The following is a 13,826-nucleotide window of genomic DNA, read 5'->3' as shown; positions in this document are numbered from 1 at the left end:
GCAGAAATAACAGCTTCACTCCATGTCGAAGAGTCTATTTACCGATGCGAATCCACTGTTGGAAGCGCTCGTAGGGCCGGAAAGCTATCCGCTCAACCCCGCTCTGCCATCCACGTTCAGTCCTTTGCACCATGCACTGCCAAAACCCGACATTTGCGCCCTCTTTGCGAGATTAGAACACAAAACTACTTTTAGAAAGGGAAGTTTGATCCTTCCACCAACATCTAAGATGGCAACTAAGCCTGCCCTGACATGGAGTTCGCATCAAAACAACTTTCACGCAGATGTCTGGACTCCATTTGCGTCAAATATATCCCCACTCTTATGATATATCTTCCCAGGGTGTTGGGAATAATCGACCTTCAGTCCAACATGGTACTCTGCACACAGTTCCCTCATTCGAAACGTTGCATCGCATTTCTCGTACCACTCGGCCAAGCACGACCTTGCGCGTATGTAGAGGTGATGAAGCTGGTTCTTTGTCGTCCTTCTGCTCTCAAAGAACGCCGGGAACATTTCCGCTATTTCGATTTCTTCCCATTCGCACATGCGCGTATCAAACAAGTCGTCCGAAATAGCCAGATTCTCAACTGTCGCAGGAACGACTTCTTCCAGTGGAATAGCACGGTCAGGGTAAAACCCGGCCAGGAAAGACCACGGGAGGTGAAGCTTCTTCAGAGACAAGCTCGCCATGGGCCTAAAATTTCCCTTCATCATTATCGGTTGATATTCAAAATTGTGATCCAAGTCTTCGTAGGTCGTGATGTGCAGGTTCTCCAAAGTATCGCGTACGTGGCTGAGTGCAGTGGCAAGAAGCTGTAGGTCGATGGTCTGGCACCAGTCTCTGCCTTGTGGCTGCCAACGGTAGGGTGGCCCGCAATACCAACTCCACCGTAGCGACTTGAGAGCTGGCGTCGCGGACAGTAGCTTCTCCAATGCGGGTTCACGAAGATTGTACAGAGCCAGTGAGGTGATATTTGATAATGGAGGCTGGCTTGTGGGCCAGTCAAAAATACCGGGGACCGGGGTGTCGATGAATGCCTCCAGGCGCTGCAGCTCGGGCAAGTAAAACAGAGGCAGAATGTCGTCGGTATTGACACGTCCGCCCGGATGATGACATTGACGATACACGCAATATTCATCAAAGAACTCAACGACTTGCAGATGCTCGAACTTTGGGAGGGCGCCAGCAGTGCCCTCACAGAGGGCTGATCGAAGCACGTTGCCAACCAGCTGGGTTTGCCGTGTGAAATTCTTCTCCATTAGCAGACTTTTGAGATTTGGAAGGCAGGCCAAGAGGAGGGCTGTAAAGGCGTCCATTGTCCCAGCCTCCATCTGTTCAACCCAAGAGGGGCCGCAGGGCAACCGCAGCCCTTCGATTGCGGCAATCAGAGGATTCAATTCAGTCGGTACAATAGGGATCTTGGGCATTGGGATCCAAAGGAACTTCTGTTCGACGTGCTTTGCCAGCTTGAATGTGTTTCCAATTAGCTTGAGATGATGGATGCGATGCGCCAACTCCGGTCGGAAGAGGATGGATCGAAGCAGCTGAATGATGGGAGGGGTTTTATCCTCGGTCCAGGTGATGTCGACGCTGTTGAAAAGCAGCGGCTCTGCTGCTTCGCGTAGTGTTGAATTGACTCTACACAGAGCGGCTAGGTCTGAGCTAGGTAATTCGCCGAAAATTTGGTCAATGATCTCGACCGGGCAGTCAGATAAGCGAGCCATGACTGGAATTGGACCCCGATATGTTACTTGAGCAGAGTTCAATGTAGAATCGTGCCGTTCTTGGTGCGAAAGGTAGAGAAAGTGGGGTGGTTGACGGTTGGTTGCTCGGAAAAAATAAATGTGGCAAGTTGGTTTCTTTATGATACTTAAATAGCCACACCGGCACCAAGTACATGCGCAAAGTACCTGGGCGCTGCATGATGAGCGGCGCCGCCAAGATGATCCATCGCAATCCAGTTTTCTCAATATTAATACGGCGGCAATGCAATGGGTTTATTGGGTACATCAAACTATGTTGGTTGGCGCTCCAGCCGCATCCCTGTACCCAGGCACTTTCGCGCCTTTTGGCCCGGTTCCAAAGGCAAAAGTACACGCAAAACGATGATAAGATGACCGATATGGCGCGCATAAACACACTCACAAGATTGGACTTGCAGGGTGCTGCAAGGCTCTTCGATGGTACTCACTCTGGTCCACCAATTAGAGGGCTAGAAAGCTTAACTGCAACAAATCATCACGCAAATTCATAGTCCTGTGGTTGTTGAGAAGACAATGCTTCACCCAGAAGGTGAAGAAATAGAGCACAGAATTCAATGCTATATACAAAAAACAGGTTTCTAAAAGCCTGCCTCCTACAGAGGATACGAGAAAAGAATCTGCATGAGAAAGATACACACGTTTTGACTGATGCAGGATAGTTCGTGTTGCTAAGAGGTAGGCAGCCTGCAAATTTCAACTGGTTCCTTGATGGCAATACCTCCTGCAAGAGTTTCCAGGTTGTATTTGAAATCGGAACCATACTCTTGTTTCGGCATTGTGATAACCCGGATTCCGAGCTGCTCTGTGAACTCCTTGCAGCCCCATTCGAGCTTCCCATATCGTTAGCAGTCTGAAATAGTGTTCATGCGGGAGAGATACTTGACACACCTTCCTTTCTGGGACCGGTTCGTTTTCTCTTAAGGTGGCGCACGGCGGAATTGCGCGGAAGCCACCATTGAAAGCTTCTTTGCTTTTGATCATTGTTGTGATGCGGGAATCCTCATATGAGCTCAGATCTGTCCCGGGATATAGCCTGAAGTAGGCATTGACCGCCATCTGCTCGCCACAAGACCCCCCAATTCTATGTTGTTTGTCGTCTCCCGTTTCCTGCAAATGCGCGTGCTGACACAAATCCAGGTACATGCGAACGCGATTATTTTCGGGGCGCAACTCAGGGCTGTTCGGGTCCGTTGGGCTGCCATAGGAGAAGGAAGTGGGACCTCTCTGTGAGGATGTAAAGATGATATCCTTGTCAAACGCCAGAGCTGTCATGACGCCAGGCAAAGCCTTGCCTCTGCTGACGCCGTACTTTGAGAGCATATCATCCATCTCAGCAAAGGCATCAGCAGCCAATTGGGTAAATTGTTTGTCTGATATGTGTTCAATGTCGGTCTTCTCGTTGAACCTGATGTGACTCGCATATACCCAGCTGCGCTGCCTTTGGGGCACGTTGTTATCTTCGAGAGGTGCATTTGCCGGCCAAGAGCGAGCTATAGATAGGTCGAGTTGGATACCAAGCGGTCCTGTTTCATGTTCCGTCGTAAGGTCATAGGCTACCAGGAGCCGTACGATGCCGAGAATGGTGCAGATAATTTGCAATAAGCGCGTTGTTCGAGTATAGGGATTCATGATGGGAAATTCAAAGGATATAGTGACGAAGCTTCTTTGTGTTCCAGGGAGAGAAATGATCTTGACCAAATTGTCTAGCCGGCCAAAGACCTAGGCAATCACACAAAAAGGCCCTAGAAGAAGAGATCAGAGAGACCTTCTTGAAAAGAAAAGAAAAACAATCGATGGCGCTGAAATGGTACTGCGAGGAGCTTGAGATCAAGGGCGGGCTCAAAGACTGATGTATATATGCAATATAATGAGCATATTTCAAGTGATTTCATCCCCCTTTACACAGTTCTTCAATCAAAAACTCGGTGCCTCATGCATGGCACTGGTTGAGCAATTGCACACCCCATCCCCCCTTCCCTTCCATCCCCCCCTGGGCGAGGCAGATAGCTGCCAAGTCCGACGAGTATCCGTTATAGCCAAGGCATTTAGAAGTTCCTTCGGAACCTCGTGATGTTGGCCTCCACCGCAATGCAACAAAACGGGGCGGTTGGTTATCCCAGACGAGGCACAGTATCGGGTGCCTAAAATTGGCGGGCCATGTAGGCCAACAATGCAGAGATAATATTTGTTCGAGTTGTAGATTAGCATTTGCATCCTTGAACACTGTGCCCATGTTCACGCCGCAGCCGAGCAAAATATATTGAGGTCCACTTAGAGCCAACAGCCAAGCTTTACTTTTTTTTCCCAAAATCGAGCGATCGGCAGAGCCAAGCCAAATGGCGGGAATTGAAAACGACGAGAACCAACAGGTCTTGGCCTGCAGGAACGACACCGTTAAGCGCCTTTCGCAGCAAACAGAACAACGAGCCAACCTGGGTTGTAGAAGACCAGGGTGAGAATGCGACGTTCTTTGGTAGTTAAATTTACCGTCAGGTCCGAACCAACCAGCTTGTCAAGGTTAGGTGGCACCAACGAAATCCAGGCTGAACCAAACCCACCAGGCCAAGCCAGGAAAGGTTTTCCGTCTGAGCAATCGTATTGTGTCCACAAATGTCAGCCCATGAGACCTTCTCACAAGCCTTGCCTTTGGTCTAGGACTGTAGAATTGCGGGTTGTTATCATCCGAACCTAGCTCGTGTTAACCAATTTCCCATAACCCATGGTATTTTGAAAATGGCGGCACTTTCTGCATCTCCAACGCCTCAAGCCAAGACGGCAACACCGCCCCGTAAAGACAGGGCTTGAATATGCCGGCACCCCTAAACCTCCGGTAGGTTTACTTCCCAGCTCCGAGGTGCTGCGCCGTAACTAGTTACTGCATGCGCTGCTTACCCGCTGGCGAGATCAACTCGGGGTCCACTTTGAATTGCGGCACAGCTGAAGAATGAAACTGTGAACCAACATGCCGAGGGTAGTAAAATGAGACAAATGCATGGACGGCACAAGACGGCCAACCGAAGCTCCACGGACAGGGCGGGATCCCATTTTTAGAAAGTCATGCTTGGAAAAAGATTATGCCAGAAAATTCGGCTTCTTTCCGGAGCCAGTTCACCGCCGAATGATTTCTTAAGATCATAAGATATCTTTTCTCTTCGCTTTTTGCTAGTTCAAGTTCACTCTTTGCTAACCTTCGCTTCTATCCGACGGCCACTCTCTCCCTACCTGCTGTCCTTCTGTTCAGCAATTTCGCATTTGAGTTGTTCATTTTGCATGGAGCATCATGACAATGTCTTGGTGGCAGTTTGCCACCTTCACTTTGGCCGCTAGTCGAGTCATCGGCATGCCAACCTCGCCTCTTTTCGCTTCTATGCCTGCGAATTTGGCCATGAGGCAAGAAGAGGAATACTTTGATCCTCAAGACCTGTCCCATATTCAGAAGCTCGCTGCCATCGGAGATTCGTACTCAGCGGGCATTGGAGCAGGTGATAGACTTGGAAGTATTGTTGACGCTCTCGATCCTCACAGTGGCAAGTCTAGAATGAACATCTGCGCCTATTCAAGTCACCTGGGTGCTAACAAACCGCAAAGATTGGGCTTGCAGTCGCTATGACCATGCCTACCCCAAGTTCATCAACGAAGACTGGAGACTCGGCGACTCCTCAACCCGAGACTTCCAATTCGAGTCTTGCTCTGGCGCGATCACCAAGGAGGTCGTTGACGAACAGATACCTCGTCTCGAGTCTGGCCAACAAGTTATTCTTATATCTGCGGGTAAGTTACTTTTAGCGTCTTTGCGAGTTCAAACACGATAAGCAAGATACCAGACGGACATTATGCTCACCACGTTTATTTATTCAGGCGGCAATGATGTTCAGCTTTTGAACATCTTGAACCAATGCATATTCCAGTGGGCGGTACTCCAGTCGAACCAGGTCGAGCTAGCCAAGGCCATTGCTATCAAGGAAGGTTGGGATTGGGCCGTCGACTATAACTGGAACACACTGGGTTTGGGATGTCAAAAGCAGCTTGAAATCAGCGCAGAGATCATCGAAAGCAACACTTTTGCCGAGAGCCTTGACGATGTTCTCAGTGCTGCAAAGACGAAATTAGCCAAGGAGTGAGTCTTGAACCAACGAATCAGTATGCTTCCTCATGAAAATTGCTAACTCGAAAACTCAGTGGCACGATCTACATGACTGGGTAAGTGAATGTTTGTATTCGGCGAATAAATCAGTAGTGACTGACAACCTGGCTACATCAGATATGCGAAGTTCTTTGCGGAAGACATGTCGCCGGAATGTGATGACGTGACTTGGTCGACTTGGGTCAATGTAAGTTTCCCCTCAGGGGTAGTCGGAACTCAGCCTTAATGGCAACTGACAATTTATAGAAATTGTACAGCCTGTTCCTCGAAAAGGCATATCTCACCACCTCGAACCGCAAGAAAATGAATGAGCTGGTAAATTCTGTGAACAAGAAGCTGGTTAGTCCGCCCACTCACACTCTCACACGAAAATACCAAGTTTCCATGAGCCGATGTCTAACTTATCTACTCCGCAGTCGGAAGCTGTAAAGCGTGCTGGATCCAACGTGCGGTTTATCGATTACGACAAGTACGTCGGCTACTTCCATGGTCGCTACTGTGAGACCGGAGTCGACGAGTCCACCTCAGAAAGCAACACCAGGTGAGTTCCCCGACTGGCAGCCTATCAATGGCTGATGCTGATCGGATTTGTCAGAACCGGCCTCATGTTCTATGAGCTTAACAGTTGGGACCCCCTCGGAGCTACACCTTGGAAGAGAACCAACGACGACCCTCTGCGAGGAACTTTCAACGGCGAACAAGACATCTTGGCTCAGATTACTCTCCTCATGGATCCCGACTCCGAGTTTGCTCATGACATGATTGAATCTCAACCGTCATCATTGACTGCTGCGGACAACGACACAGCCCGGTTGGCAGACATCCAAGTGCCAAATATTTTGCCTGACGGGTCAGTATTACTTTGTTAATCCCGACAGCCCCTGACTCCCTTGATAATCTTCAAAAAGTCATTTCGCTAATCTTATCGTTGCCTGAAGCTACGGTCGCGTCTTCCACCCTCAGATTCTGCTTCACAAGATTATCGCTGAGCGAGTCATATTCGAAATGATGAACGAAAAGCTGGCACGCAATGATGTTGATCTGTTGCCGGAAGTGGCCCAGCCTGGGACGTGCCAACTCACACCATCAAAGTCTACAACCCTTCGCTATAAGGGCACAAAGGCTGGTAAAGAGGTGAAGCCTGGTACCAAACTACGAATCCTTGGCGTTGGGGATTCCATCACTGTGGGATTCCTCAGCGACCGAAACGGCGGAGACGGCAATGGCTATCGACGTCAGCTCCGCGACGACCTTTCTGGTAAGCTCCACTGCATCAAGTTCGGTCAGTCACGGCGCCTTGCTAACAGTTGAATGCGCTCTTACAGAGGACGAAGTCGTCTTTGCCGGATCCGAGACAATGTCGGGTACGATGAGCGGCAACCGCTTTGTAAGTATATCTACTCCACCCTGTCGTTCAATCGGCTTGCAGCCAAATGCTGACAACTATTTCTTGCTTGCAGGCAGCATGGTCAGGCCAGACTATTCAGTACATCTCCGATCATGTCGCATCGTCCTTGAAGCAGCGCCCAAACATTGTTTTGGTCCATGCGGGCACCAACGACATGAACCCGAACCTGAATATCGCCAAAGAGGGCAATGACCCTCAGGGCGCAGCTGACCGCCTTGGAAAGCTCCTGGACAAGATTATCGAGGCGTGTCCGGACGCAACCATCCTCGTCGGTATGATCATCAACACTTGCGACCCAACCCAGTCACCTCGGACCAAGGAATATCAGGCCTTGATTCCTGGTGTCGTCAAGAAGCGGAACGATGACGGCCACCACATCCTCGCCGCCGACTTTACATCCTACGAGACAGACCACCTTCAAGACTGCATCCACCCCACTAATGACGGGTATAAACTGTTTGGGAGCTACTGGTACGACTTCATCACCCAGATCCCGAAGGACTGGATCAAGAAGCCTGTTGGTGATGACCCAGATAATGACGGTGATGGTTCGAACGGTGGTATTGATGGCAACATCCCCGAACCCGACTGGGGCACTGACCCGGTGACTCCAACCACGCCACAGAAGGTCGGTGACGCGTATCTCAATGCACGTCCAGTTGAGACGTACACCTGCAACGCCAACCCGACCTGGCACGCCGCTGGTCAGATCGCACTTGGAAATATCGGCCGGAACGGAGATTGGAAGTACAAGAAGCACTGGGTCGAGGCCGGCAAGGTTGCGGATGGACTGAAGCTAGATCCCCGATACGTCCGGTAAGTGACTGCGCAAGCATATACTGAAGCCAAGCTTACAAGACTGTCTCCAGGCTACACGACATGAACGGTGATGGCAAAGCTGGTAAGTCGCATCCTGTCTTCCACATAACTTCTCTTTGCACCGCCACTGTATAGTTCGTTTTCCTTCCTGGACCCTGACTTATGTGATTTCCTCTTCTTAGATTATGTCTGGCTTCACCCTGACACTGGCGAAATTCGATGCTGGATTAACAACCTTCCGGAACCTTGGAGCAAGGCGGGCAACAACGGCGACATCATCGGCAGCGGCGCTGGTCCGGCTGACTCAGTTTTCATTGCGGTAAGAATCAAAAGAACACCTGTAACACTACAAAGGCTAACGATCTTGCAGGACATGAACGGCGATGGAGTTAGTTCCACTTTCATGATACTCGCTAGATGACAACACACTTACTGACATCATCACAGCTCGAGGACTACATGGTCGTGAACAAGAACAACGGGGCCGTCAAGATCTGGTGGAACTATGGGCCCGACGACAGCTGGGTCAACGGATGGAAGTTCGTCGAGGGTGGCGAGATCGCCTCCGGCGTCCCACACGCTAACTGGGAGACGTTGCGGTTCCCCGACATCAACGGCGACGGCAGAGCAGACTACGTGTACATTGGTAAGGGTGGTGCTCTGAAGCACTATCTCAACACAGGGTCTGTTGGCGGTGAGGATGTTCTCTTCCTTGCGCAAGGCGGGATTGCGACAGGGGCCTTGAACGACATTTCGAGACTGGTGTTCGCAGACGTGAGTTTGTCTTAAACATGCTGGAAGATGATTTACTGACGGCTAATGGCAACAGTTGAATGGAGATGGCCGTGATGGTGAGCACACACGATACACTATTTCAGAATCGTTGCTAATTACTGGAAGACTACCTCATCTGGGATGATGATGCCGGCCTTACTGGGTTCCTTAACCAGCCCACTCAGAAGGAGGGCGTTCCATTGTTCATTAACCAAGGGTCAGCCAAGACCCTAGCAGATGGCATTTCACAAAAGCCGGAATCCATCCGACTGGCTGACTTGGATGGGTAAGTTTACCCCTACGCCACTGATGCCCTCCGCCAGATTTCTAACCATTTTACCCGGCACGTAGTGATGGAAAAGATGATTACGCCTACATTGATGACAATGGTGCTATCTGGTTATGGTACAACCGCGGAACCGGTGACACCAGCATGCAAATCGAAGGCCTTCACTTTGCGGATATTGACGGCGACGGTGTAAGTGTTCCTGTTCTCCTTTACGGAGAGCGAAAATGCGCTAACTGGCTGCGCAACAGAGAGATGATTACGTCTGGTTGGATCCGGAGACGGGCGCTCCGACGGTCTAGTAAGTCACACATCATCCTTTTTTACCGGTATTGCTAACCTCGTGGCAGCACCAATGGTGGGATAAAAGATTCAGACCCTATGGGTTACGTTTGGCACCCGTTGAACGGTGGCAAGCCGATTGCCTCAGGAGCAGCTCCTGCTTCCCAAGTCATATTTGGAGATGTCACCGGGTAAGCTACCAACAAGTTCTATTTTATATCTCTGGAACGTTGCTGATACTTTTTGCCCGCTACAGAGATGGCATGGCCGATTATATCGTGGTTGACCCCAAGACTGGGAAGCTGTCCGTCTGGCAAAACATGGGCGAGGACAAGGACGCGCCCGAAGGCTGGGCATGGAATTTCATTGACATTGATGCTTCTGGGTTGGGACCTGGCAAGAACGTCAGAATTGCCGACATTGACGGTGACGGGGTGAGTTTCATCATTTCTTCCCTTCATCACACCACACCTTTCGTTTTCAGCGAATCTTTCAAAGCAGACAACTGCTATCATGGTGCAAAAGCTAACATCTTGAAGTGGGATGACTACATCTTCCTGAACGATAAGGGAGGAACAACAATCTACAGAAACATGTACGTGATTGATGTGCCGGTCTGGAAGCCGCTTCCCGAGGCAGATGCCGAAGGTATTAGCCAACGGCCAGAGGAGATTTCGTTTCAAGATATCAACGGGTAAGATAATCATATCCCATGCCTCCCCATGGAATTATCTGACGCTTTCCGCACAGTGACGGCAAAGCCGACTACGTCTGGACAAGAGCTCACGATGGCGCCGTCTACGTTTGGCTCAACAATTACCCTAACCAGCCCGCGTGGCTCCCGCAAGGCAAGGTCGCCGATGGCGTGACCTCGGGATCTTTCGTGAGGTGGGCCTCGATGTATCTGAAGCGATTCAAGAAACTGGCAAAGCCCTCATCGAGTTACATCGCCGTAAGACCGAAGGACGGGGCCATTGCCGCCTGGTTGAATGGATGCAGATTTGGGGATCATGGCGACCCTACCGAGCTGGCCCCTCATGGCAACGCCAAGACGTCGTCTCTCGAATCCTTCCCTTTTGCCAATATCTCTACCCCCTTCGCAAACTCTTCAAGCCCCTTCACGAACACTTCTCAGCCTCTCGCAAACATTTCGCGGCCTCTTGTCAACGCACGTATCGAGCGACTTACATAGGCATTTTGTTCTACGCTGAACTTTTTCTTTGTATATATTTTAACATGTAAATAACGCTTGGTTAACCATTTTCCCTTTCAAAGTTAAGCTTCATTGCAATTACCTACATCCTCTAAACCTGCGCCCTCTGTGTCGTCTGAAATTGCTAGAAACTTCTAAGCCCGCTTCCAAATACGTTCCGCTTTTGAATGTGTAGAGCCACAAGGCTACTACCGATGGGTTGAGGTCGTGAAAATGTAATGTCCGCTTATGTGAGTAGAAAACGCAGTGAAATTTACGGATTGCATCTTACACACCGGATCACCTTCATGTTGCGCGCCCTTTGAATTGGCTGACATTGCTGGAAAGATCCAAGTCTACCTTTGAGTGCGTGCCACTTTGCATATGTGCAGCCATTTCTGGCGCGTTCGACTCGCGAAAGCGAAATATCCGTTTACACATGACATGGACCCTTCGCGTGGGTTAAAATTGCAGTGAATAGGCCGCAAAACAATCTCCGGAGTCACTAGTAAACTCGGTCGAGCCAAATCACAACCTTTTATTGGGGTATCATATCTCCGGCAGGACGCCCGCCCAACACAGCGTCCCTGGACAACACGGAGTAATATCAAATCTCATACCACAACCTCCTCAGCCCGGTCAGGGCAATGAAGAGCGCCTCGTCTGTTCTCATGCTACGGCTGCTCTGCCCGGGCAGCACGTTCACCCAGTGGTCGAACAGCTCCTTAGTCTTTCCGGCAGAGATATCCATGCCCTCGAGCTCCTTGTCGTTCACCGCCGCGTACTCAATACCTCTGGGGCCGCCAAAGACAATGAGCATGTGCTTGAACTCCAGGGGCTGCTCACTGGGGAACGCCTGCGGGAGGTTGCGCCCACGCTCTGACGTGCCAATGCTGACGTCGTAGCCGCCCTCGTACTTGCACTCCGTCCACATTGCCGACAGCGAGCTGGCGCGCCGCACCTGGTAACCCCAGTAGTAGCCGCCCTCTTCTCTAGGCGCCGCCGGGTCGCAGGCCTCGGCCGTGTCCGAGTTGTAGTCCGGGTAGAACAGCGTCACGCGCGTGTTGGGGGGGACCTCGTCCTCGATCAGGACGGGCTCCTTGAGCCCGACGTCGATCATGGTACCCCGAGGAGTTCCCTTTCCAGCGACTCCCTCGCGGTATGGCAGCCAGTCGGCCGGGTTCGGGTGGTGCGGCATGTCGAGGGAGGGGAGTTGGCCGGCGAGGCGCAGGTTCGGGTGGAGCGGGAACAGCATCTTGCGCATGAACGGCGGGACTTCGAGGTAGCCGAGGATATGCTCGAGGAAGTGGCAGGCGTCAATGTCGCCGGTGTAGCTCTTGGTGTCGACGCTCTTGGGGCGGGATTCCAAGGGTGTGTCGTCGTAGATGACGATCTCGTCGATGCCGAAGACGGCGAGGGCGCGGGCGATGCGGCCGGCTACGGTGGTGCGGCGCTCAGCAGTGAGGGCACTGATGTTCGGTTAATTGAGGTTCTGGATGTCACAATTCGGCGAATCGGAGACATACTCAGCGAGAGTACTGGAGGGGATCGCAATGGAGACCGTCCAGGTGCGACCACCCTCGATCGGCTGGAATTTGCCAGAGGGCTTTGCGCTGTCGACATACTCGTCGCCGCCAGTTTTCCTTCTCTATTGCATGTAAGCCTGGGCTCTGAGGTGTTCCAAGACGGATTCGGCGCAACAAACCTTTGCTCTTTGATCGTAAGACATTTTGAAGGCAATTGAACACAGGGAAACACGAGGTTGTGAAGATTGTGATGCAGAAGCTCTTCGGTCTAAGCGGTGTCCCAAAAAGTTTCTGAGCTGGTGTCCCGCTATGGGCGGATCCTGGGGTAAATCCGGCAGAAATGTGGAGTAAGGACTGGCCGCCTTCCTGTTCAGGTACCCGCCACCTTTCCGCCAAGTCCAGGCGGTCGCGGGAGCCAGGTACCGTCGTCAGCTACGGCGTGGGCGGCACTCTCCAAGTGTTCATTCCAACACTCTTCAACCTTACAACGCACTGCACCAACGATTCCTCCTCGTCGCGTCGCAGTCTTCGGAACCATGAGTCTCGTCAACATCCAGTCTGCCGCCCAATGGCAAGGCATTCTTAGCGGCACGAATGTCGTCATTGCCGACTGTAAGTCCACTTACCTGTCAATGCCCGCGCATCTGATAGCCCGCTGACAAACGCTTCCCAGTCTACGCCGACTGGTGCGGCCCATGCAAGATGATCGCACCGCACTTCGAGCGCCTCGCAAAGGAATACACCAAGCCGAACAAGGTCGCCTTCTGCAAGATCAACGTCGACAACCAATCCGGCATCGCCCGCACTCACGGCGTCAGCGCCATGCCCACCTTCATCGTCTTCCACGGCGGCCAGGCAGTCGAGACTATCAAGGGCGCGAACCCCCCCGCCCTGACCCAAGCGATCCAGAACGCCCTCAAGCTCCCCGACAAGGGCGGCCGCTCTGCCGCGTCCTTCAACACGCCCGGCCGGACACTCGGCGACCAGCCCCCCCGCGCCGGCCTGCAGCGCCCCGTGCAGTGGCAGCTCAGCGGCATCTTTAGCACCATCATCACCTTTATTGGGCTATACCTGGTCTCGCTATTTTCGGTGCGTTGGTTCACGGCTAACACGCCGGGTAGCAAGAAGAACCGTTTGCTGACGGACTGGTAGATTGATCCCTACAAAGCGGCGGAGATGTCGCAGTTCAACCGGGTAAACCCGCCCCCACCGGTGGTCAAGTCGGCCAAGGGTGCCGGTCCCGGGACCAGGCAGGCGCCGAGAGGGCCGGCGATCAAGACCCTGGCAGATTTGGGCGGCGATGAGTAGCATGGGCAATGTGAGTTGTTTTGGCGCAAGGCGTTCTCGGTAATCCTGGTTTGAGAAATCACGGCTCAGTCAAAGCCACAACTAGCATATTAGTTTTACCCTTACAAATGTCACTTTAATCCACACGCGGGCCCCATTTGATCGTCTCTCTCTTACTGCATCATTGGACAGTCAACCAGGCCATATTTTCGCCGTGTTCCTGGCACCTGCGGGCCGAAGCGAGGCGAGCTGGAACACCCTTTCTCTGGTTTGTTGCGAGTCCTGTCAGACTGCACGATGCGCCACAAACTTGACTAGATTTAGCAAAATGGCGGCGCAGC

The 13,826-nt window shown here is 51.9% G+C and overlaps 4 protein-coding genes across 4 annotated transcripts; 2 read left to right on the top strand and 2 right to left on the bottom strand.

Annotated features, from left to right (window-relative positions):
- Positions 1-276: 276 nt before the first annotated feature.
- EsH8_III_001488 (uncharacterized protein) lies at positions 277-1,728 on the bottom strand (the record flags this gene model as incomplete). The annotated part of the gene is made up of 1 exon (XM_083263213.1): positions 277-1,728. One exon carries the CDS (start codon positions 1,726-1,728, stop codon positions 277-279), a length of 1,452 nt encoding a protein of 483 aa, XP_083123700.1.
- A 3,325-nt stretch (positions 1,729-5,053) lies between these two features.
- Positions 5,054-10,672, top strand: EsH8_III_001487 (uncharacterized protein; the record flags this gene model as incomplete). The annotated part of the gene is made up of 23 exons (XM_083263212.1): positions 5,054-5,249; positions 5,356-5,538; positions 5,626-5,884; positions 5,947-5,967; positions 6,029-6,098; positions 6,158-6,250; positions 6,328-6,452; positions 6,507-6,761; positions 6,850-7,169; positions 7,237-7,298; positions 7,372-8,135; positions 8,189-8,220; positions 8,321-8,457; positions 8,509-8,526; positions 8,586-8,912; positions 8,968-8,989; positions 9,039-9,198; positions 9,264-9,390; positions 9,450-9,499; positions 9,549-9,671; positions 9,737-9,914; positions 10,020-10,174; positions 10,231-10,672. The coding sequence occupies 23 exons, from the start codon at positions 5,054-5,056 to the stop codon at positions 10,670-10,672; spliced, it is 4,119 nt and encodes a 1,372-aa protein (XP_083123699.1).
- A 607-nt stretch (positions 10,673-11,279) lies between these two features.
- On the bottom strand, positions 11,280-12,401 carry EsH8_III_001486 (putative RNA methyltransferase; the record flags this gene model as incomplete). The annotated part of the gene is made up of 3 exons (XM_083263211.1): positions 11,280-12,141; positions 12,199-12,320; positions 12,378-12,401. 3 exons carry the CDS (start codon positions 12,399-12,401, stop codon positions 11,280-11,282), a joined length of 1,008 nt encoding a protein of 335 aa, XP_083123698.1.
- A 333-nt stretch (positions 12,402-12,734) lies between these two features.
- Positions 12,735-13,506, top strand: EsH8_III_001485 (thioredoxin; the record flags this gene model as incomplete). Its single annotated transcript, XM_083263210.1, has 3 exons — positions 12,735-12,810; positions 12,872-13,287; positions 13,351-13,506. 3 exons carry the CDS (start codon positions 12,735-12,737, stop codon positions 13,504-13,506), a joined length of 648 nt encoding a protein of 215 aa, XP_083123697.1.
- Between the last annotated feature and the right edge of the window lie 320 nt (positions 13,507-13,826).

This window comes from Colletotrichum jinshuiense, chromosome 3 (genome assembly GCF_051148585.1).
Source record: "Colletotrichum jinshuiense chromosome 3, complete sequence".
Lineage (NCBI taxonomy): Eukaryota > Fungi > Ascomycota > Sordariomycetes > Glomerellales > Glomerellaceae > Colletotrichum > Colletotrichum jinshuiense.
The sequence above is the reverse complement of the archived record's forward strand: the minus strand, read 5'-3'. Positions and strand labels throughout refer to the sequence as shown.